At 38.8% G+C, this 25,122-nt stretch overlaps 1 protein-coding gene across 3 annotated transcripts in view; it reads left to right on the top strand.

The window, feature by feature from the left end:
• Positions 1-20,562, top strand: part of WDR37 (WD repeat domain 37) — a 43,437-nt gene extending 22,875 nt beyond the window's left edge. For all 3 annotated transcript variants that reach the window (XM_084225808.1, XM_084225809.1, XM_084225810.1), the window contains 6 exons: positions 1,449-1,525; positions 3,228-3,465; positions 3,988-4,129; positions 15,013-15,147; positions 15,812-15,926; positions 17,443-20,562. In XM_084225808.1, coding sequence (XP_084081934.1) covers positions 1,449-1,525; positions 3,228-3,465; positions 3,988-4,129; positions 15,013-15,147; positions 15,812-15,926; positions 17,443-17,574 — 839 coding nt within the window. In that variant the 3' untranslated portion in view covers positions 17,575-20,562. The remainder of the gene's footprint in view (positions 1-1,448; positions 1,526-3,227; positions 3,466-3,987; positions 4,130-15,012; positions 15,148-15,811; positions 15,927-17,442) is intronic.
• Positions 20,563-25,122: the final 4,560 nt, after the last annotated feature.

Raw genomic sequence — 25,122 nt, 5'->3', positions numbered from 1 at the left:
CAGACACTTAGACTCATACATCAGGTGAATGTTCTGGAATTCATCCCAGAGTACTCAAAGAACTAGTGGGTGTTATGGCAGGATACCTCCTGATTACCTACCAAAGCTCTTGGGAGTTTGGAGAGGTCCCTTCTGACTAGTGTTACTCCAGTATTTCAAGAAGGGTGTGAGGAAAGACCAGTGGAACTACCACTTAATCCAATCTCAGTTCCTGAAAAAATTATGGAGATTATACTGGGTACTGCTGAAGGGCATTTAAAGAATAATGCAGTCATCAGACACTGTCAACATGGGTTCACAAGGGGAAGGTCCTTTAATTAATTTGACATCCTTCTAGGGTAAGGTCACCTTCCTTGTGGATGAAGATGTGGTGGATTAAGTTTTTCTGTTTTTTTAGTAAGGGCTTTGGTGCTGTCCTTCACAGTCTTGTTCTGGACAAGTTGTCCAGCTGTGGGATGAGCTGGTTCATGGTGTGCTGGGCAGCTGGCTGAAGAGCAGAGCTCAAAGGGCTGCAGTAAATGGGGCTGTGTCTGCCTGGCAAAGGATCACCAGTGGTGTTCCTCAGGAATCAATTCAAGGGCCAGCCCTGTTCTCTAGATTTATCAATAGATTTATGACCTGGGTGCAGGAGTTGAATGCATCATTAGCAAGTTTGTTGGTCATACCAAACTGCTGCTGATTCTCATGAGGGACAGGAGGCCTTTCAGAGGGATCCAAATAAGTGAGAGCACTGCGTGCTATCCCATTAATGGGATGAAATTTAACAAGTTCCAATGCCAGATGTTGCAGCTAAAGCAGAGTAATGTTGAGCACAAGGATAAGTTGGGAGGGGAGAGGCTGGAGAGCAGTTCTAATCCTGCAGGATTACAACATGTTTGTTCTGACCGTAGCAAGGACAATCTTGAGTTTGTCCTTAGTTAATAATGAATAAGTCTATTTTAAAACAGATGGAGTTAAAATCACATGGTGCCTTCTGAGCTGTAAACTGCCACTAGTTAAGCTGAGTTCTTTAAGGCAGAAGAGGAATAGCTTCACACTTGGCTATTTTGGGTTTCTCATTAAAACCATGATAAAAATATTTAATGAAAGAAATCATTGAATAAAGAACCCCAGATTTTGAGAAACAGTAAATGCATATCTGGTGATGTATGAAGTGCCTTCTTCAAATGCTACATATTGAGCAGTGGTGAGACTCATGTTCTGATGTGTAGTACTCAAGTGCATGTTTCACTGTAGGAGTGATTAATTTGGTAGTTGCTTATATCTTGCATAATGGGTTATGTTTGAGATGTTGAGACTTGTTTACCATAAAGCTCATATTGGTTTCTGTTAGGAAAAGATACAACTTAGATAGTATTGCTAAATGTAATATTAAAGCCTGTTTTTATTGCCCATGGAAAGATTCTTACTTTTCTCTCTCTTTTTTTTGCTTCTCTTCCCTTGTGCAGCATCTGGAGACCAGACAGCTCACATCTGGAGATACATAGTACAGTTGCCTACACCTCAGCCAACTGCAGACAGCAATGTAAGCAATCATCTTGCTGCAACTAATTGCACAGCAATTTCATCAGATACAGGCTTTCTAATAAGACTGAATGTTAAATTTACACATAATAAAAAAGTTACATGATTTCAGGAGTGCCAAAGATGGGATTTCAAGGTTTTAGTTTATCAGTGGCATTTCAGCTTTTCTTTGAAAATAGACTCCCTTCATGTTTTCAAAAGCATTTGATGCAGAATAAAATTTACAGCTTCAAGTAGACGAATTGACTTTTTGTTCAAGGTAGTAAATGTGTAAATGAACTGTAAATGAACAGTCAAATAACTTCTTTTTTGTAATAATGAAGTTCTTTTTAAACTGGGTAAATTTTTGTAGTCCAGCTTTCTGAGGCATCTCTATTAGCTATAGCTGCTGTGGATTGAAAACTGATGGTAAAGACTTGTAATTTTGGCATTTATTTGAGTCTTCATTGATTTCTAATCAGCCCTTGCCAGCACACATCACACTGATTTTTTTTGTCCCCAGACCATTATTTAGTCAGTATTTAATTTAAAGTATAAACCTGTCTAATGCTTATTTTACTTAAAAGCACCCTTAAATTGTGAAGAAAACATAGTTTATAGCATGAGCTTCTCAATAAGGCTAAGTAGGGGCAAGAGTTGACTGTATAATACGAGATAGATTTCTGAAGGGAAAATTTTTAATTCAGTTTATTTGATTTGGCATTTCCATTTTGAAAGAAAGTACAAATGTTGTCTTTTCCACCCCCAAGTAACATAAAAAAAGATGTTTTTGTCTTTTGTAAGTGTAAAAGGAGTTCAGAGAATGATATTTAGTGATGAGCAAAAGAATTTATTTTGTGTCCAGTTTACATCAGCACTGCATGATGACTGTGTATTGACCAACAGACTACTACTGCTGTAATGATTTGATTTTTAATGGCTAAAAATATGTCTGCAAATTGTTGTCTTCCCAAAGATTAACATAGTCAGTGTCTTGTTAGATGCTTCCTACCTCTAAAAATTAAAAGAAGTCCCTTGATATTGTGCTGCAAAGAAACTCTAGGGTAATACACTTACCAGACAGTAAAGGGGACTGATACTCAGAGCTAAAGAATTTGGAGATTTTAAAATGAAGTAGAAACATAGAATCATTTAGATTGGAAAAAGTCTCTTAGGATCATCAAGTCCAGCTCTTAATCCAGCACTGTCATAGCACTCCACTACACCATGCCCTTAAGGGTGACATGTACACATCTTTTAAGTACCTCCAGGACTGTTGATTTCACCACTTCCCTGACTTGATAACCTTTTTGGTGAAGAAATTTTTCCTAATATCCAGTCTAAACATCCCCTGGTGCAACTTGAGGACACTTCCTCTTGTCCTATCACTTGTTCCTTGGGAGAAGATTGACACCCACCTGGCTGCGCTGTCCTTTCAGGGAGTTGTAGAGAGCAATGAGATCTCCCCTGAGCCTCCTTTTCTCCAGGCTGAACAACTCTAGTTCCCTTAGCTGCACATCTGCAAAGGAGTTATTAAAACTGCCTTTAACTTACTGGTTATATTCCTTCAACTAAGTTTGTGATAGTGGAATAGGCTGGGTGCAGCAGAATTAATTTACCCACATTCACATTAAGGGGATTGGGAAGCATTTACATGGCAAAATGTAACTTAGAGACATTCTTTCCCTTTTATTCTATATCTTTCTTTCCCTTGCATTTTACAGCAAGTGTCTGGGGAAGATGAAGTTGAAATCTCCGATAAAGATGAACCTGATGGAGATGGAGATGGTTCCAGTGATTGCCCCACTGTCAGAGCCCCATTAACCTCACTGAAAAGCCACCAAGGAGTGGTCATAGCAGCTGACTGGCTTGTTGGGGGGAAGCAAGCTGTGACAGCATCATGGGACAGGACAGCAAATCTCTATGATGTAGAGACTTCTGAACTTGTCCATTCTCTTACAGGTATTTGTTCACTTGCAAAAAAAAAAAAAAATGGTGGTTTGTTTTTATATGAGGGATTATTTGTAGATACTAAAACATTGAGAAAAGAAAGTTGTTTCTCTGGAGCAGGATGTGAGTGTGTACCATCTGCTGGTCAATGTTGTAATAGTTTTTAAAATTGCAGTCCTGTAAATCCCCTGAGCATGAATTTGTCTTCTTTCTACTTTATGATTTAACCTATGAAAAAAATAGTTGTTTAAATTGAATCTACCCAAATTTTAGTTCTTGCAAAATGCTTTTGCTGTGTTCATGGTGTGTTAAGCAGCAATAACCTACACTACTGAATGTGAAATAAGTAGCGTGGTTTTTGCCTTCAAATACATTCCCAAACTTTTACAGCAGTAACAGGATTAAAGTTCAGAATGACCATTACTTCTTTCTGTTTGGGAAAAGAGAAAAAATCATCAGCATGTAATTCCAAGTGTATGTGAAAATGAAAAGTCTAATTTTCATTACCTTACACGTTCTCATGTGTGGCTGTAGGGCACGACCAGGAGCTCACGCATTGCTGTACCCATCCCACCCAGCGCCTCGTGGTGACATCGTCCCGCGACACCACCTTCCGCCTGTGGGATTTCAGAGATCCTTCTATCCATTCTGTGAATGTCTTTCAGGGCCACACAGAGTAAGTGACGGCTCCTTCACAGGTTTTCTTCAAGTCTGAAAAGTTGCAAATCTGCCCAGAACTATTCCTGTGTGCTTTTTGAGGTACTGAGTTAATTCCTGTTTTGTGAGATTGATTTTCACAGAAACCCCCAATTGTCCTCCTTCAAATGTAGCACAGCAGTACATAATTTCCAAAACAGCAGCCAGGGCTCTTGGTGTGCTGTTGCTCATATGGTAAGTCTTGATAAAAATTGTTACAATTAATGGTGATTTAGGGTATGAGGTTCTTTTTGGCATTGGTTATGCTTGCAGTTTGGGGTTATTGCTGTAATGCAGTGGATCAAGCAGATTGCCTCTGCTTGTCTTGATACTCACTGTGAAGTAAAGGTTACTCCTTTGAAACCAGTGGATAAAAAAGGATTAATTTTTTCTCTTAAAAGCTTCTAATTTTTACCTAAAATAAGAAATAAAAGTACAGGCACTGATCGCCATGTTCTGTCAAAACAGTGATTCTGATGTAACATTTTTAGTTACCAGTTTTGGCTTAATGTTGTTACACAGACTACTATTGAACATGGACAAATGTAGTCCTGAGAATCTCTGTTCTGGTGTTCACTAAACTTTCTGGTTTTTGGCACTCTGGTACATGGAAAATGCAGGTGTAACTTGGAAATACTTTACCCAAGGAAGCAAATATTTTCTTGACTTGTGAATATGTGAGCTTGACTGTTTCAGAAAAATAATCACCTCCCTTCTTTGGAATAAAAGATGATTGTTAATCCTAGCTCAAAATACAGACCCCAAGTAGTTATTCACATTTCTGTTTCTTGTTAATGGGGTAATTTACATGATAACTGAGTTGCAGTACCCTCTTTTTCATTTTCTCAGCTATTGACTAAAAAAACCTCTTTAACCCCATCTGCCCTGAACTCCTGAGCTTGATAAATTACTTGGTGCTTCACAGTCATCCTGTATAAGTGGCCATCTTCTCCTGATCAAGCAGTAAGCTTGATTTTGTGGCCTACATCCTAGAATTGTTTCATCTCATCACTTTTGTATTCTTCTATCACTTTTCCTAGAATGTTTTATGAAGTTGTAAAGTTTTGTATCCATTGGTGCTTGCATTTTTCCCCATGCTGATTAACTGCTTTGTCTCAGGATGTTTTTTTTAGAGAAATGACCAAGACTGACATTTGTGTTTTCCCATGTATTTGCTGAGACCAAATTATGTTGACCTTGGGTGATGGTGCATACTGTAAAAACTGTTAGCTGGTCTTTTGGCTTCTATTGCTGAGACTTATAAACTAGCAGAAAGTTTATTCTTTAGGAATGGAATAGACCTTGTGCAACCTCTTCAGTAACTCTTACTGTAGCTTTTCATCATCTTTATATTTGTGTTTGTCTGCTGTATCACCTGTCTCTGTTTTGTACTTTGAATGTAAGAGTTTTTAGTATTGACATGGGCTTTTTCACCAAATACATCCTAAATTTGATGGTCTCAAATTTTACTTTTCAGTGGCCTGGGCTGCTGAGGTCTCATTTGTGGAAGGGGTGATTCTGTTGCAGAAGGTCTTTCAATGATGAATGCAGACAGAGCAGAGATGGGGGGGGCTGATATTTTTGCAGTTGAGACATACTTTAAGGAATTTTATTTTTGTTGTTTTATTGTATTGCCTACAGGCAAAATATTTTTAAATTACCCACTAATCAACACTGCAACAATCTCTTCACATTAAGCAGCATAGAAGAAACTGGTGGTTTTTTTGTTGTTTTTTTTTTTTGCTTTTCTGAATGTCTGTTCGAATAATTTGCCAAGTATTTAATATTTTGATAGACCCTTGGCATCAGTTCTGTAAATTGGATGTTACAGTTGTTAACACTGATGATTTAAAGTCTTCAACCATAAGTTTTAACACCCTCTGGCTGAATAGTACCTGATGAGTCTGGTGCTCACCCAGCAGCTATTTTTTCACCAGATCAACTCCTAATGCGCTATGCCAGTATAATTAGATGCCAAACATCTCAATCACGAGGCCAGCACTCCGTGTTTATTGTGTCGTACACCCAAAATCTCACGGCAGCCATCCCTCCCTCCCGGCGCGGGGTCCGCGCTGCCGCCGCTCACCAGCAGGTGGCAGCACCGCGCCGCGGCAATGAGCGACACTGGGGCTGGACTCGCAGTGCCGCGTTATCGTGTAAAAACTGAAACCGATCCTCTGTGCTGAGAGACTAAAGAATCCTCTTACAGACAGAGTATAGAGAGCTTTCATAGAGTTAATTGATGTCAAAAAACGAAGAGTTGCAGTGCGTTGTCCTGTATGTCAAAGTGATAGTATGTCATCATCTGGGAGAGATTATTTGTATCTTAAGTGGAGTGAGAAATCGCCTTTCATTTTAGTGTCCTGAACATAACTTTATTGAAAGCAGAGTGTTTCTTATAATCTACTACTAAGACAGTTTAAGAAAGTAAATTCTCTTCTAGTGAGGCCGGAAGGAATTGTTGTGATCAACCTGTCCTGAGCTGCTTGCGTTGATAACTGTTTTGAATTAAGAGGTAATTTTAGAATTGCCAACTGTATGTTAGATTGTTCCAATGGTAAAGATTTCAACTTACCTCTGGGCCAGTTCTATAAGTTGCTTGTTTAACTTCCTGTTAAACTTTTTGTGCCTTCCTAGTCTGCCTAGCTTCAGCTTCATCTTACAGTTTTTTATCTTCAAGATCTTTGTTTCTTATGTTAATTATGAAAATTTCTTGTATTTTCTTCTTGTATTTTCTGTTCTTATTTACAAGTTAACTGATTTGCCTCAAAGTGTGTTTCCAACATATTTTGACATTTATACACCAAGTTTAATACATTGATAGTACTTTTGCCCATCGAGTCTGCATTCAGCTGGGGTCTTTTTCAAAGCTGTATCTTACCATGGAAGTTTTCAGTTCTGTAAACATTGCTTGTTTACATTTTTCATATATGTATGTGTGTGTATGAATATGACTGTTCCAGTTCAATAAATGACTTATTTGCCTGTGCCCTACTCATATAGCAGTAAAAGTATCTTGTCACTTACTGATTTAGATCTGCCATGCCCCCAGCTCATCTCACTTATTCTTTACTGGTGAAAAAAATATGAAATGGTGTGGAAATAAGACTGATGATTGCTTAAATATAAATATTTGTTATTGTCTGGTTCTGTGTGTGCACCATTAGGAATTTGTCTTGCTAGTGATGTGAATCCCAAGTCACATCCCCATATGAAGAGTTTAACAGAGCCCTGGGAAAAGATTACATTTATGTTATAATCTGGGCACTAACTTGTGGCCTTTAACTAAATTGATCTCTTGAGTTAAACCCTCCAAAAATCATATTGGTGACTTATATTCCAATATCTTTTTTCCAGCAGATACTGCTTTGAAATACATGATTGATAATAACAGCTGTTCTCCTATTGAGAAATTATTCAGTTTAGAGGTTATTGATTAGAGCTCTTCAAACTGAACTAAGGTTTTGTTCTGTGGAGCAAAAAGGTTCTGGCATCTACATGGCACTTTTCATTCCACTTCACTTGTGCTTTCCTTTGCTGACACCTGCCCAGCCCATCTTGTCCCAGCTGTGAAGGCCTTGCTTTTCCCAACACAGTGGCCTAGTTGAGTAACTCAGGTATTGGCATGCTCTTGAATATCTGCTTGATGAGTTTTTCTGTCCCTTTAAGCAGCACTCTGGGGTGTATATTGATGTGTGGAGTCTTCTAAAATGTTAATGCTGGAAATGTTTACCATTTGTAGCTTAAAAAAATTAAAGAATTAGCCTATACAGGTCTGGCCAGTACTTTACAGATTTTATACATTTGTTCTGACAGTTTAGTAACACAGGAAATAAATTAATCCCCTATGGGCAACAGAATGTTTTTTAGCTAGTGGATTCACATACAGCGTTTAAACTACAGCTTTTGCTATACATTTGAAGTACACTGATGCTTATATGCAGCTGAAAAATTACTTGGTAAATAATAAAGGGTTTTGTTTTCTTTAATGACTGTCAGAGGTACACAGTGGTTGGGGACATTGCTCTCAAAATGCTTGAAAAAAAATATGCAGCACTTCCAAGTCTGTACTTGCAAATAACATCCTTCAAAGAATGAAGTGATATCTTCAGAAGCAGCTTTGGGTTGCTACCCTTAAGTGAATATCCTTTGTTAATGCTTTTTGGTTGTTCAGTTTATAGTTGTGCACCACTTTGCCATGGCAGCTGAATGCATTTTCGGCTTTAAAAACCCCCATAAATTGGAGTGGTACTTTTGTCCTAGCCCAAAAAAATGAAAAAGTTTTTTTACTATTTTTCAAACTTAATGATCCTTGTGGCTAAATTGGGCCAGTGTATCAAGCATGAAGCTGTGGAATCTGTGTTAGCTGTGGAAAACTGTTACTTTCTGGGCAAACACAGGAAAAAAAATTGCTGATCGTGGATCTTATGTTATTTCTTACAAAGAGCTTATAGCTCTTTTGGAATGCAGCATATTCCATCTCCTTTCACTCTGCTTGTGTGGCTCTTAGAGACCAGAAGGGAAAGTTCCTGTTCATTTGCTGCCTGTATGTCTCTGAATGTGCCAGCTGAATGGTGAGTTGTGCTTCATCCTGAGAACTTCGAAATTAGAGAATTGCAAATATGTCTTGTTTCAACTTTATGTTTTCCAACTCCTATGCTTGCTGGAGAATCTGCAGTAAAAAATACAAAAATTACTAAGCAGCTGCTGATTAGGATGCTGGGCTGAATTCTGACATTTAGTGAATTGAGAGTTAATGTCAAAATGGCATTTTCTTTCAGGAGGCTAGTAATTGCTTTAGTTTTTGTGGGCACTTGGGTTTGCCAAGGTCATTTGGCTTTCTCAGATTCTTGGGTCTGCAAGATTTATATCTTATGTATATATCATATCTTATTTGTGTCTGTTTTGAATATATTGTTCTTGAAAGAGCAAGTTATGTCAGGGGGAGAAGTGCCTCTTCTCCAGGCAGCAATGCCATTAGACATCCCTGTTGGAAGCAGTCTTATCCTAGATATGCCCAATATTACAAGGTCACTGCTATGTATTCTTATTCAACCACACTTTCTTGGTGAACTTAAAGCATGTATAGATGTAGTCCTAAAAATGTAGGCTTTGCACCTTTGACTAAATTGGGATTTTAGTTAAAATCTTTGTGCTAAACAAAATGTAACCAGTTGGATGCTATCAGTGGTGTTTGATCAGTCTAACACATCTGTTCTTTTCAAGATAGTCCTGTTCTTGCTTCACTTATTAATGACTTTACTGATGCTTTGTCTACCATTTTCCTGTTGTTTCTCATCAAAGAATGCCTTAGGCATTCCCCATATGTGGATATCTCAATCTAGCTTCTGTAAGAAATGCAAAATTTTTGTGATGAAACATTCAGTTTTCTTCCCAAGCCTCACCGATTAACTAGATGGTTCTGATATTGCTATTAATATTCCTGCCTTGTTTTATCTGCTGAGGGACTATTTTTTCCTCTTGCATTTCATTGAAAAAAGGCTCCAAACTTGCATTTCACACACTGTTCTGATCCTACATTTGCATGTTGAATATTCTTTAAATGAAGATTACGGCCTGGACTCAAAGCTCTAGGGTTAGCTGTTTTGTAATGCTTCTAGTGCTTCTGGACATTTTTAAAAAACCCTTTGGTTTACTTTTACTACATAGATGTAACAGAGCATGATAAGAATTCAGTAGTTTTCTTAGACTTGTTAGCTGCCTTCATAAGTGATAGCTCTGATATCCAGCTCTGAATGTGCCTCACTTCCCTTGCTGAGTGCTTCTTCATAGATCTGTTTCAGGACAGACTGGGGCCTGCATGTTTTACTTGCATTCAGCCCATCCAAGTTACCACTTCTTGCTCTCTTGCACAGCTTGAATTCCCAGTTTTTTCTTCTAACGTCCTGCCAACCTGATACTGGCATAGAGTTGTCAAAGTGCCACTCTCTACTCCTCCCTGAAAGGAGGTTGTAGCTAGGTCAGTCTCTTCTCCCAGGCAGCCAGGGACAGGACAAGAGGAAGTGGTATCAAGCTGCTAGAGGAGGTTTAGGTTGGACATTAGGAGGAATTTCTTCACAGAAGGGGTGATTAGACATTGGAATGGGCTGTCCAGGGAGATGGTGGAGTCATGGTCCCTGGAGGTGTTTAAGGGAAGACGGGATATGGCACTCAGTGCCATGGTCTGTTTGACACGGTGGTGATCGATCACAGGGTGGACTTGATGACCCCTGAGGTCTTTTCCAACCTAAATGGTTCTGTGCTTCTATAATTCCTTCATGGTTTGCTCTTACTGTTTTTTAAGTTGCAGAAAAAAGCTCTGCTCATGTTTGGAGATAAATTCACAGACAGACTTTGGGAATTATGTGGAATGATGTGTATTGCTCTTGCTGGAATTGAGTGCTTTTAGCATTTCTGAAACCTGAATGCACTCAAATGTGGGTGGGTTCCTTACCTGGGCCTCCTGTGGCCAGTGCCATCTCCTGTTGAGATGGGCAATGGGGTTGTTCACATCTGGAGGTTTTAAACACAATTCCTGGCTTCCCCTCAGGCTGCAGACTGCTTCATGTGGGGATATGCTCTGTTCCCCTAAAACAAAGGAAACGTGCAGAAAATGTGTTACCAAAGTGAGCTTCCTTTAGGTTTTGTTTCTCAGTTTTACTATTAAAAATGAGAGGCATATTTGAGCCCTCAAATTTTGATGGTTGCATACAACTGTAGGTAATTGTATGTATTAAATTACCTTGAATAAATTCATCTGAAAGCTCTGGTTTAGTCCATTTTCACCCCACACAGATTTATGCATGTAGATGCCTGTTCAAGGCCATGAAAATGTGTTGTCTCCCAGTTCAGTAGTAAATCCCAGTTTAGGTTGCAAATCAAAACGGAAAGAGCAGTGTTAACTTCTTTTTTGGTGCATTGCCGGGGAGAGTTCTGCATCAGCATTTCATGGTCCAACATTTTCCACGTTTTTTCTTTCCCCCTTCCCCTATGTGTGAAATTTCAGCAGATTGTTATGCAAAGCAGTTTTGTGTCTCAGTGTGACTGGGGAGACAGCTGTTGGGCCTAATGAGGAGTGCGAGCAGCGCAGCATTTCTGGTGATTGGGACCCACGCAGGGAGCAGGATGGTGGAGGCCAGGCACTGGTGTGTGCTGAGGAAGTGCCACGCTGTCAGCTGGAAGTACACGCTCGGCTGCTCCCTGTGACAAGATAAATGAGTTTTGCTGGGGTTTGGCGGAGGCTGAAGCTTTTTTGGAGAATAGTTGTAGCACACCAAACTCCCTGTGGGACCCACAGTTTGAAGTGTCGTAAGACTGCTTCCTCTTTGCTTGTTTCTTTCTTTTTTTTCTTTAATGTCCTATAATACCTGTCATCTTTTTGAGTTATTAAAAATCTAATGTCTTCTAGCATTCAATTAACATGGGGGCTGATGATCTTTTGTTGACACTTTTTATCAATTTAGCCAAGGAGATGTTAACCAGAGTTTTGTCTGGGTTAGAACAAACTGAATAATATAAACAAAAATTAAATCTAGCCACATGAAAAGAGAGGAAAATGGCTTTTAATTTTTGTGATGTGGATGGGGTATGTAGGCAATACTTCTGAAAGGTTATTTGTTTATTGGCTGCTTCTGTTAACTTCTTCCCACAGACTTTGCATCCCTTCCTTCCTTCTCACCATTCCCCTTTAGTTCCTGGTTTAGTTTATATGTAGGAAGTGGCCTTTCTTCTTCTATTTTGTTTTAATTAAAAAAAACCAACAAATAAATGCAAAATCAACAAAAGTTGCTGAGTGCATCTATCATATTAAGAGATGCCCCCATTGTAGTATCAGAGGAGACAGAATGTAATTTGTACTGCATAAGATCTATGAGCACAGCACTTGCTCATGTTTTAAGTCTGTAGTGTTGAGCATGCTTTTGAATTTAGATGCATGTGAGTTTTTAAAATATCAACTCATTATGTTCTACTTTAAAGTAAAAAAGAAAAAAACAAACCCAAACCCCCACTTTGTCTTTACTCTGGTGAATGAAGTGCTGATAACCCTCCCCAGAGTTGTCAGGTTTGTGAGAATGATACTGTTTTGGCCTTTCTAGACTTGTTGAGTTACATAAAACTTCAAGCCTTGCAATTCTATTTTGAAAAGATGTCTTTGAGAATTGAATTGAGTGTTTCCCTTAGAAGAGTCATGCTTTGTTTTTGTAAAAGCACAGGGAATGTTATGCAGACATCCATATACTGTTTGCTTTGGAACTGGGATCAAAATTCTTGGTCATAAACATTGGGTTCGGTAAGAAGTGTTTTTATATTTTGCCATTAAATTCAAAGCTCCTTATACAAAAGATTGTTTTCATAGTCCCATGTACTTGCAGATAGTGCACGTCCCAGCCTGCAGGGCCTTGCAGGGCTGAGCTGAGGGTGAATGGAGGGATAAGACCACCAAGCACCTTTAAAATTGTCTCTAAAAAGAGACCAGCAGCTTTCCCTTTGCCTTTCTATCTCTTGCCCTATTTCCAGAGAGCTACAGAAGAATTTAAATACATTTTTATTTTACAAACTTTTGCTTGGTGTACCCAGTAATATCTGAACAGTTAAGCTGAAAGAGTAAGTTAAGCTGGAAAGGATTTTGTTATCTTTTTAGAGTCTTTGGAGGAGCAGGAAGGATTGAGCTAACCTGGGGTTGGCATTCTGTTTTCCTGGCAATAGTTTTGAATGTTTTCATTTAAAAATGATAAATCTAAGGATTAGAGAATCTTATGTGGTCAAAGAAACTTAACCATGTTTGAAATGATAAAGCAAATAAATGATAAAGCAAAACCAATATGAGATCAAAGAAGCTGGAAAGCTCTTTAAAGTTTTGAAAAAAAGCACCCAAAAGTGGAGGGTTATTTTAAGACAGTTTCCCAATGCATTCCACCTGTATTTGGAATAAAATGTATGATGGGAGAAGAGATCAGATTTGTTTGTTGGCAGCAGAATACTAAAGCACAGTATATTCATTCACCTGGAGATTTTCTATTGAATTCTTTAGACTTGAATTCTTTATGCTGTTGTGTGCTAGGAAGTCTACCAATGTATGTGGAAATTAGGAGATTGAACAGAGAATTTTAAACTTGTAAACTTTGCCTCAAATGTATTGCAGCAGAATAGAGATTAGTAAAAGCCTGTTTTTTTTTTTTTTTTCCTGAGCTTCTTTGTGTAGAGAACTAATGAGAAGTGCAGATGTTGGTAAATTTAAAGGAGTTTGGGCTGGTAGGAGACAAGTTTGGTGGTAAGAACATGCCAGCTGTATTGTGCAGCAGCTTGACTGCATGAGTGAGTTTTCTTCCCAAATAAGATGGTGCCTGATGAAAGAGACTCAGCAGTTGTGGCCTTCATGTATGTTTTAACTTTCTGACTTTTTTTTCATAAAGTCCAGAAGATTATTCGAAGACCTCTTGGTTCTTTCTGTAATCATCTCCCAGGTGGCTTAGCTGCAGTCTAATAATGTGTTAGGAAACTTGGTATCATGAAAAAAGTGGGCCTTCATCCTAATTAAAACTTAATTTGGTGTCAATTTAAATTAAGAGGCTTGCATAAACTGGTCCATTGTGACCTGGCTTGTGCTAATCTTAATCAGCAGCTTGGATAGGACATGAATTCAAATTTCTGCAGAACAACTACAGTGACAGTAACAACTGACAACTTAAATTAAAATTACTAAGTTCTAAGAAATTGATGTGCATGACCCAAGTTACAAGATAGGTCATTAAATCAAATCTTAGAAACAGAATTGAGAAGCCTTCCCTAAAAATGCTTTGTTAGTACATTATGTGGGCAGAAAATAACTGGTTTTGAGTTAGGAATTCACACAATTACAATGAAAATTGTAGTACAAAAGCTTTTAATTGGTGAGTACGAAATAAAAGTAAAGTATTTAAAAATAATCGTAGAATCATCATGAAAATTGTTTGAGCCGAGTATTTTGATGACATATTGTTATCTGAAGGTGTAAAATACAAAGATAATAAAATTCCAAAATAAAATTCTTTATAAAATATCTACTGGAAGTAATATGTTTGACTTCAATTGCTAGACATATTCCCATGAGTCTTTCTCTGACTGCCCTTGTGCGTTTCTAGGCATGCTAGGTAAAATTTGAAGAACTGTATGCTTGTGCTTCTTACTGCTACTTGCTATTTTTTATTTGTCTCTCAGACTTTAGCTGCTTGTAAAACAGGACTAGAAATCACAACTAGAGATTGTTAATTCCTGTGCTACACTGGAGACTTTGTGTGTGGATTACAGTATGTTCATGTGTGTGTACAGAACAGCTTCAGCTACATCTCAGGTGTTTGGGACCTCCTTAGTATCTGTGCAGTGAATGAAAATATCTGGGATAGTTCTACAGAAATCTTTGGATGTAAAGAAAAGCTTGGTTACTGATCTCAAATCACTTCAGAAGATTTGTACTCTATGCTGCTAGTTCATTTGGGGTTGTGTGATAAACCTGCTGGGCATTAGTGCAGAACTTCAAAAGTGAATTCAGGTTTCAAGACTGGGCCTGTTTAGATCGTGTCAGAATCAGTGGAATATGAAAGATGCCTCCAGAGTGAGTCTCTACTGTTGGGCTGCTTCTCTTAGCACTTGGGCCGCTCAAGCCCTGTTCACCTTAAGTGTCATAGCTTTTTGTAAGAATATTTTTAAATTAAAAAATAACTGCTTGGAATTTTAAAATTTCAGATTACTCTTGCTTAAAAAAAAAAGGGCAAGCTACATGTGCTAAAGGAAGCACAGGAACAGAAAATGAAACTTTAAATCAGATGCTAGTTTAATAAAGAAATGTGGAGTTTGACATCTTTGTCTTTGCTCCTGGTTGTTTAGCACTGTGACATCTGCAGTTTTCACTGTGGGAGACAACGTTGTTTCTGGTAGTGATGACCGTACAGTAAAAGTCTGGGATTTGAAAAACATGAGGAGTCCTATTGCAACAATCCGCACAGATTCTGCAGTCAACAGGTGAGCACATCTCCGGGTTACTGCCTTGCTTAATTCATGCTTTCTTAGTTAATTCTTAATTTCTTTCACATGTGGGAATGCTTTAAAGCTGTGCCACAGAGGTTTAGACAGGACATTTCTTTCCCGAGAGGGTAGCCAAATCCTGGAACAGGTAGAGGTGATTGATACACCAAGCTTTCCAGTATTGAAGAAGTATTTGGACAATACTCTTAATAACATGCTTTAAACTTTGGTCAGGCCTGAATTGGTCAGTTAGTTGGACTGGATGATTGTTGCAGGTACCTTTCAACTGAAATAGTCTATTCTATTAATTCACTGAATATACATTTATTTTTTTGTCCCTGAAATTACACTTGAGATTTATAAGAATTTGAAAAAGGTCTGAAATGGTTCTATAAAGTGCAGGTGTGATCAACATTAATTTTTAGTAAGTACATTGCTTTTAAGAAATTTTCTATGAGAAAATGCAGATGTTAAGGCAATTTGAGGATCTAGTACAACAGAAAATACCTTAATGGTTCAATATTTTTGTTCTCTTTCCATTTGTGACTTCTAGCCAGGAAAAATTCAGCTGCATTCCTTCCCGTGAGCTTAAATTTGTGCTGTCAGTTTCTATTTGCCAGGCTTGTTTGCTCCCCAGCCTCCTTTTGTCCCTCCTCTGCAGGATTAGCGTGTGCGTTGGCCAGAGGATCATCGCCCTTCCCCACGACAACCGGCAGGTGCGGCTGTTCGACATGTCCGGGGTGCGGCTGGCACGGCTCCCCCGCAGCAACAGACAGGTACCTGCAGGGCTGCACCCTCCCTGCCTCTGTCCTTCCTCAGGCAAGGACAAATGGCATTTGCTCTGTCTGGCTGAGCAGATGCTGAGTGGCACTGGTCTGTATAAATATGCTGTTAGTTGTTAAAAATAACCAACGTGCCAATGTGAAACGTTTTAAATGTTTTTAATGGAATCGGAGATGGTGTTTCAAGTGAATTTTATCATGATGTTTCCCCTTGCTAAAGTGAAAAAGTGAAACTCATATCTGCTTTCTCTGTGCAATGGATAAAGTGTGTAAGAGCACTTCTGATGTGCTTTAATGTCTTGATGTGAATCATGTCAGAAAAATGGCTCACTATGAGGTTTAATGGTGATTTTCTCATGGTGATTTTTTTTTTTTTTAATTACACAGTGTCTGGCTGGTTTATATATTCCAAGCTGGATGGGGCTCTGAGTGACCAGGTGTACTGGAAAGTGTCCCTGCCCATGGCAGGAAGGTTGGAACCAGATGATCTTTAAGGTCCCTTCCAACCCAAACCATTCTGTGATTCTATGACATAGAAACATAGAGGGGAAAAGTGAGGGTCAGTTTTGTGAGCTCACCTTGTATGACTTGGTGATAAATTTTAATTTTTTTCTTCTATGCTTATTCACATACGATCTAGATACATCCTACCATGTAATAAACCATCCTTGCTGTGGCCATCAGGTTTTGTGCATTTATGGCACTATTTGGCATGGCAAGCATCACTAATGGTGCAAATCAGACTAAGTAAAATGAGTTGGATTATGTCACATAAATAAGACTTTTTGGGGGTTGAGTCAGCAGTTCTTGACAGAATTTAGGAAGGACTTCTAAGACTTACTTAATCTGTTTTAGATTTTTTTTCTAATTTAGGTAGGTTTATTAATTATAGTCTTGAGGGGATTTTTTGTGTAGGTGTGCACGTCTTCCTTTTTTCCTTAGTAGTTCCATTCAAGCTGACACTACTGAAATAATGACTTTATTTATTTCTTTTTTTAACCTGAATATTGGTCAAAACCCTATTTTGGACATTTTTGTTGCTATTGAACGCTTTTCATCAATATGACACTCTTCCTGCTGCAGTGTTATCACTCCTGAATTATGGACGATAAGGACACTTAGTCTTCCAGACTTGTTACAAAGTAGTTGCCAGCAAGTAGTTCCTTATTTTAGGACTGCTTTTATAAGTAAAAATGCTAAAATCCAAATTTGATTTGCTTTTGTAGAGAAAATGTAACTAGATAGCAAACAGACCTTGGAAAACTCAAAAAATTTTGATGCACCTTTTGTATGCATCTGTCCTTATGGATGGAGTGCAGTGCTGAGGAGTCACATCATTATGAAGACTTTTAGCTTACAGATGCAGGTAGCAGTGACCTTTAGGATTCTCAAGGGCTGTTTGCAGAGAATTGACTGAGGATTGGCAGGGTTGCAGTGTGAGTTGCAGTGAGCTGTTGCCCAGCAGTCCCAGTCCGTGTCAGTAACGGCGCTGTCTCCCGCGCGGTGGCAGGGGCACAGGAGGATGGTTTGCTGCTCCGCCTGGTGCGAGGACCATCCCATCTGCAACCTCTTCACGTGTGGGTTTGACCGCCAGGCCATCGGCTGGAACATCAACATCCCTGCTTTGCTACAGGAGAAGTGACGTGCCGGGAGTTTCTGCGTTTGTGTCGCCGTGGACTTCTACACCTGGGCAGACTTTTCTGAACGCTGGTCTGCTGTCGCTGTAACAGCTCTTCCGTGAGGGGAGACTTGAGCAAGTGTTGTTCTTGTTACCACATTGTGCACAGTTTGCATGGGTTGTACAGAAAAATGTGATTTTTTTAAAAATTAGTTTGTCTTGTGTATGAAATTTTATATTTTGGCATCCACTGGTCAATATGTTCACTGTTGCGTAGAGCACATAAATGTTCATAAGTTATTTAGCATTTAATAGTTACACAGTAGGGCATTACATTTGTGACATAAATGTGAAACTTATGTAATTACTGTAGAGAGTGTATACAGTCTGTTATGTTTTTTCATGACTCTACATATCTGCCTTGTGTTAAAAGGAATCTGCAGGGCTAAAACTTTGAAATGAAGTGTGAATTTCGCTAGTTGTATGATTGTAAACATTTTCCTGTTTGCATCTGATTTGAATACTTTTTTTAGTGCTGCCATATAGTGCAACTTCAACTCCATTTTTACTCCGGTTACTAGAGAAATAGTAGATTTGACAAGGAAAATGCAAGCAACTTGTAGTGAGCATAGACTGCCAGGTTTATTTGTAATCTTTTTTGTACTTTTTATTTTGAAAAAAGAAAAAGATTCATTCTGCCCTTCTTATATAAAGTGATTCTGAAACCTCATCACATTTCATATTAGCAAAAATCCAGGATATTACAATTCCAATCACTGAAATCTAGTCAAGCAAATTCTGAAGCACTTTAGTTTATAGCTATTGTTATAAACCATTTATGAAAGTTTGACTTTACCAGTGAATGTGAGCTAACCTTTGTAAGAAGGATTAATTCCTTTTGGTGATCTGCCCAGAAAGGAAATAGTTTATTTGGGTGTTGATGATTTTGTTTATGTACCTACAGTGAGCATACTTTTAATTGTGTTCACTTCCCATATTTTTATTTTGAGCCAGCAATACAAAGTAAATGAGTACTACCTCAAAAATGAATGTTGGTCAAGATGCATCGAATCTCTCTGAAGCCTAGAAAAAAGCACCTTTGTTCTCTGGCTGAAGTACTATCTCTGACAGGAGAGGAAAGACAATCATACTACATGTGATCCTTAAGGTAGTTAACACATAAAGCTAGTGGAGCAATACACTGTCAGCATCCTGTGTCACCCAGCCATGACAGGGGCACTGCAGTCTCTGTCCTGTTCCAAAAGGGGGTAATTAGCATAGTTCTCCCTTCTTTCTCCCCAGTGATCTTATTCTGGTTTTGCTCCTCACTGTGTTTAGCTGTTTTTGCACTGGCAGTGGGGTGTTACTCTGCAGCTGCTGCTATCAGTAAATGCAGGTGGCAGCTGGTGTCTTGGAATGAATGGAAGGGCTTGGTTTTTGGCTGAAGGGAGATGCTGCCCTGACTGTCTGACATATCACAATATAAGATGAAGGGTGGGGGTAAGGAAGGATGCACTCTGACAGTGAGAATCTTGGGGTTCATGGTGGGTTGGCAGATGTGTTAGGAGCTCTTTATCTCATCATTATGATTCTGTGCAACTACAGCTGTGCTCATGTCCTCTGCATCACTGTTTATAATGACATTAAGACATGTGTTAGCTGGTTCTCCTGTTAACTAACATTTGTGTGGCATGGGAGTACAGTGGGATGGGATGGGATAATGAATGCATCAGTGAGGAATGGAAGGAAAATGGGGGTCCTAAACATTGTTTTGGACTGTAAAATTAAGGAAACACAAAATATTTAATGGAGAGTATATGTAGTGTCTTTGTAGTACATGTCATCGGAGTGGTTTGATCCCTTGTTTTTTTTTCTGTTGTGGGGTTTGGGATTTTGTTCTTGAGATGCAAGATGGACAACTGCGCTGGAGTAATCTTAAATACTAAAACTAGTGAGGTTGCAGAAAGCAGCTGCAGAATTTTAAGTCTTCTGGTGGTAAGAGTTAAATGATGGTGACAATGTTTATTTTCACTTTTTTTTTTTCTCCTGGGTTTTTTGCTCTGAGTTAAAACCATTTGATGTTGGGTTACAGATTTTATTCCTTAAGAAAACAAGACTCACTTTCTTTTAGTTGGTAACAGAGAGAACTTTACAAAGGTTTATGCTGTTTTTAAAAGAAGAGAAAAGTGTCTGGCCAGTACAAACAGTTTCTCCAGCATGGCCTGCATGTAGGATCTGGACAATGGCTCTCCTTTATTACCTGAGGCAGAGGAGAGGGTCACTGGTTTTGGTCCTGCTAAACTAAAGTGTCTAAGCTTCTCTCATACATATGTAATACAGAACTACTGGACTCTATGCAGTTTAATCATCATTGCTGCAAACTTTTTATATCACCAGAGGGACCATCCTCTGGCACCAGAATGGGTGAAACATTGCATGGTTTCATTTTGAAAAGAATCAACCAAACAAGGTGCTAGAGCCACGTTCTTATGAGCAGGCTAATACTTAAATCAGCTGAACACTGAGCTATCACTTAGTTTAGTTTTCTATACTGTAGTGAAGGGTAAGCCAAACTGCCATTCCTCTTGAAGCTAAACATATGAGCAGGGGTAGTGAATATACTACATTGACTAAATGGGTGGAAAACATTTCATGCCTCTAAATGTTCTAAAGAGTGTTTTTTCAGCACTAACAATGTCCAGCATTTCATTAAATGGAGCAGAGTTGCAGTTACAGTTTCAGTATTGTGCAGAATTTCACAGAAAACTCATCACCAGGCAAAACCAAGCTTCTGTGTCTTTCTCTCAAGCAATGCACATCAATTTTCACAGAGTTTGTGTATACTTTACAATCAGAAAGATCTGGAATGAAACATCTTATTTGTTGCCTAAATCTGTGAAAACTACCTTTTGGGGAAAAGAATTTATAAGTTATGTGGAACCACTTTTTATTATTCTGCTAATTTGTTTTTAGATGTAAAATGTTTTTTCTTCATTACAATTCAAAATGCATTAAAACATTCAACAATTTTTTTTTGCAATTTGCTGTTTTTCTGTGTTGCATTAAGGTTACTGTTGATGTCAATATTTCAATTTTTTTGTAGTCAAAGGATCTCCCTATTCACTTTCCACTCTTCTACTAAAAAAGTTTGTTTCTGAGGCATTGATGAGCACAGTTTGGAAGAGAAGGCCAAGTCTGTTTATTACAGTAAGTCTTCTGTAGCACTAATGGTCACACTGCCAGTAAAGAGTGTTCAGGACTGCATTTGTACTGTCTTTTCCCATTCTGTATGGAAAAAAAATGTAATTGCATCTTGTTATGCTGATTATGCAGAAGTTTCCGTGACTTTTCACCCCACTATACAAATTGATATTTTAAAATGAAATCTAAACTATTTTTTTAATGTTTAGAATACAGTGAAGGTATTGCAAAACTACTCTGATGAGGAGAACCCACCCTCAGTTTTTCTGTAGGTTGAAGGCTGGTGGCTTGTTACACCCATGTTCAAACCAAAGCTGTGTAGTGTTGGAGTAAAACCTAAAGCACTTGGTGTTATAGAAAGCCTTGGGTTTCAGAGGCAAGGCAGTCTTGGCTGGTACCTGAGTGCACCTTATTCTCCTTCAATGTGCTTTAGGATCCCTCATTGCCACATTTGGCATTAATCAGAGTTGCTGGTGAAATGGACCAAAAATAAGAGACTGGCCAAGTTAGCACAACTGACATAAGGGCTGGGTTGTGCATTCTGAGACAGAATGCCAAACCCTGGGCTTTAGTTGATTTTAGCTGAGGGCTTCCAAATCAGGCTTTACTGCCAACTGACTTAAACTTTGTATTTCTAGTATCATTTTAAACTGCTGAGTAAATATCATGTACAACTAGTGGTTTCAGGAGTCTGTCTGTGTTTAAACCTGAAGATGAGCTGCAGGAGAACCACTCCGTCATGCACCATAGTTTGCTCTTTAGACCGGCATAGACATTTTATTTAATGCTCTGTTGAGACCTGAGTATGTCACTGAAAAATTACTCAGCCTTGTGATATTTTATTTTTAAGAAGTGTTGTTACCTTTTCTCATTCCCACAGGTCAGAGTTTTCTGAACATAAGTAATTTGTAGGAGCTTACAGAGGAAATCCTGTTTAATTCAAACAGTAAATCCTGGTCAAAACTTACCGTTAACTGGGACAGGTGTTCTACTGGAGCAGTGTGGGATTTTGTAGATGTGCTGCTTGTCAATGTCCTCCAAGTGAGAATATTCAGTACTACACAAGGGGCTTTTTCCCAGAGGTGTAGGGTTGAGGTTGGTGAGTGTTTGCAGCACTGAACCCAAGTTCCTGGATTTGCAGCTTGGATGTCTCATACAGGTTTGGGGAGTTTCTGGCATGGTTCAGCATGCCATGTAGAAGCTGGAATTCAAGCATTTGGACTTACTCTAGGAAAATGGAAATGGTGCAGAGTGTCAGTGCTGGCATGTACAATAGAAGAGAGTTAATGTAGAAAAAAACCCAGAGTTCTGCCTCTGCCTTGAATTGTTTTGAAAATGGAAGATTCAGCCTGGCTGGTGACTGCTGTGCAGTGCCATGACACCATGGCATGTTAATTGTGTTGCTTGACTCTGCTTGAAACTTCATTTCCATTTATTGGAAACTGTTACAGTTCCGTTTCCTTCCACTGAAACTTGTCATACTTGGCATTTGTATAAGTTTAACATTCATCTTGTGTAGTTCCTCTCCCACTTGTATTTGTGGTATTTCTCCTCTCCCTAGGGCAGAAAAAATTTAGTTACATCTTCATTTCCAAGCCCTGTACCAATGAAACAAGACCATCCAGCAGTCCTGTACTGGGAGGACTGATCTCAATGTGCACTTTTTCATCTTCATGATTTTTTTTAATTGTTCAGGTGAAAACTTTTAGTAATGGAAGTTGCCTGAAGACTGCATGCATTAATGGTCTGGGGTTAATGAAGGCTGAATCAAGTCTGTGCCCCTTAACTGCTGAGAAAAAATAGTTTTGCAGGGATGTTGTAGGTGACTTAAGGCTTTGGAAAGGAGCATATAGTGATTTTAAGTGCTGCAGAAGAGTTATAGAGAAAGACTTTCCCTTAGTTTGGAGCTTCTGTGCTGTATGCAAGAGTGGTGACCCAGCATTTGAGAAGGAATTAAGATCATTTGAGAAACATAGAGGCACATCTGTGATGAAAGTGTTTAGACTGCAGATGAGGAGCACAGAGGAAGAATAATGAAGGGGAATGAGAAACTGGAATAAAATTGGGACAGCTGTGGGAGGTAGGTAGAAAGAAAATGCAAAGTGGTTCATAGGAGTGCATGTCTAAAAGGTGGAAGTTATTGGTCAGTTGGGGATAAACTGCTGGGAAGTCAGTGTGTAGTGAATGCCCCTGACTTAGTGAGGAGAAGGGAAAGCAGAGATGGGAGCAGGGCAGGGTCAGCCTGCAAAGGGGAAAACAGCAGGGCTGAGCTCAGAGGAAGCATGGATATTAATTGGAATGTGCTTATGGCTCGAGCCTTGAATGGAAACAACTGGAAGTTAAGATTCCTTTGCATTTTTTAAATCAGTCTTCTTGGTTTCTACATCTTTGATTTTGGGGGAAAAGCTTATTGCATGTACAGAGACAAATTCATTTTCATACATTGAATTTTCCATTTCAAGTGTTGCAATTGTGCAGAGATCACTCAACAGCTGATGCATTACTAGGATTAAAAATTACAAGGATTTGTAATCTTAGCAGAGAAGTGCAGATGTTACATACAAACTTCAGGTATGGCAGCAGGACATGAGGTTAATTAGGAGTCACTCCCAGACTGGAAATTTCTTGAGAGAATAGTTGATTTGGAAGAAGGAGATGATATTTTGCACAATCCCTTTGAGAATATTTTGCCAGTCTGGAAAGAACCAGAGTGGTTTTGGTTAGAAGGGACCTTTAAAGGCCTCCTAGTCCAGCCACCCTGCAATGAGCAGGGACATCTCCAACTAGACCAGGTTGCTCAGAGCCCTGTCCAACCTGACCTTGAATGTTTCCAGAGATGGGGCATACAACAACCTCCTTGGCATCCTGTGAAACACTGGCACAAGTGAAGTTTTATTAAAAGCTTCTTCCTTATATCTAGTCTAAGTTGACCCTCTTTTACTTAAGTTGACCCCTTGCCCTAGCACAACAAGCTCTTCTAAAAATTTTGTTTCCAACTTTATCTTAGAGGCCCCATTCAAGCAGTGGAAGGTTCAGTATTTTAGGCCTGAACAGCCTGAATTGACTAGGGAATCTCTCTAAGTAAACCATCCAAACATATAGATTGCATCAGGGAGAGGCTGCTGTGTTTTCAGTAGTGCCTTAGTTCTGGGAAAGGCAGAACTGGCCTTTCCTTCAAGTTTTCACCATGTTGATCTGTCAAAATTTGACAGTCCCATTCACAAATCCAAGTGAAAATATGTATAGATTTTGACTTCAGTGATCAAAAGTCTGACTCCAGTTGGCCCCACTGATTTTGGTCAAAGTATAAGTTTTAAATACAGACAGGATCAGTCTTACACAGAGGTGGCATTTTGACAGCAAGGAAAAGAAATAACTGTCTGACTTCATCAAATAATGTCATACACTTATGTGGGTTTAGCATTTATTACTTTAAATGATTTACTTTTAATGATTTTTTAATACTTTTAATGGTTTTTTTAAAGCATGTTTCTCCTTAACGTGCTTAATTTGGAGAAAGGCAGAAATCTCAATTTTGTTAGGTTTTTTTTAAACCTTATTTAAATCTTTGCTAAGTGACTGAGATCAGCCTTGCACAGACACGGAACTGAACCTGAGTATTTTGCGGAGCAGTGTATGTCCTCTGTGATGTCTGAGCATATAGAAAGGTGAGTAATCCTAATGCTAAGAAAGTAAAATCTGACACACCACACAACAAACACCACTGAAATCAGGCTGATGGTGTAATAAAAACTTAAAGTACCGTATTAAGCATTAGAAGGTAGAGACATGCAGGGAAGGCAAAACTTTTCAGCAGCACTTTAAAAGGTGGAGGGCGTAGTGATGATATCATTATTAATTAAGGTTGTTTTCCAGTGTGGATAATTGCAGGACATGTTGTTTTGGCCTCTCGTGTTTTATGAAGCTTGTGAAAGCTGTCTCTGCTGTCAGAATGTTGGATGCTGTCATTGAATGGTGCCATCTTCAAAGGTGCTGAGCTCCCCTCAGCGTTCTGTGCAGTCTGGCGGGTGGTTGCTAGCTTGGAAAATCAGATTCATGAGCCTAAATATGGATCTAGAAACTTCATTTTAGGAGCCTGTTTTTGAAAATGATACCCTAATTTTGTATATATTTTATATTGCCGCTGAATTAATGAGCTGAAAAGTTCTTGGCCACAGATGCATGGTTTACTGAAATATAAGAAAAGCAGAGAAATTATTTTCCCTCCCAAATTATATAAGGCTGCTTAGAGTTTACTGTTGGGAAACTGAAGCTACATTGCGTCAGTTCCAGATATAACTACTTACTGCTCAGTGAACAAACACTTCATTTCAGATGCTCATTTTTCATCTTGAAAAAATCTCACCAAGG

The sequence above is a fragment of the Fringilla coelebs genome (assembly GCF_963513975.1).
Source record: "Fringilla coelebs genome assembly, chromosome: 1".
NCBI classification, from domain to species: Eukaryota; Metazoa; Chordata; class Aves; order Passeriformes; family Fringillidae; genus Fringilla; species Fringilla coelebs.
The sequence above is the reverse complement of the archived record's forward strand: the minus strand, read 5'-3'. Positions and strand labels throughout refer to the sequence as shown.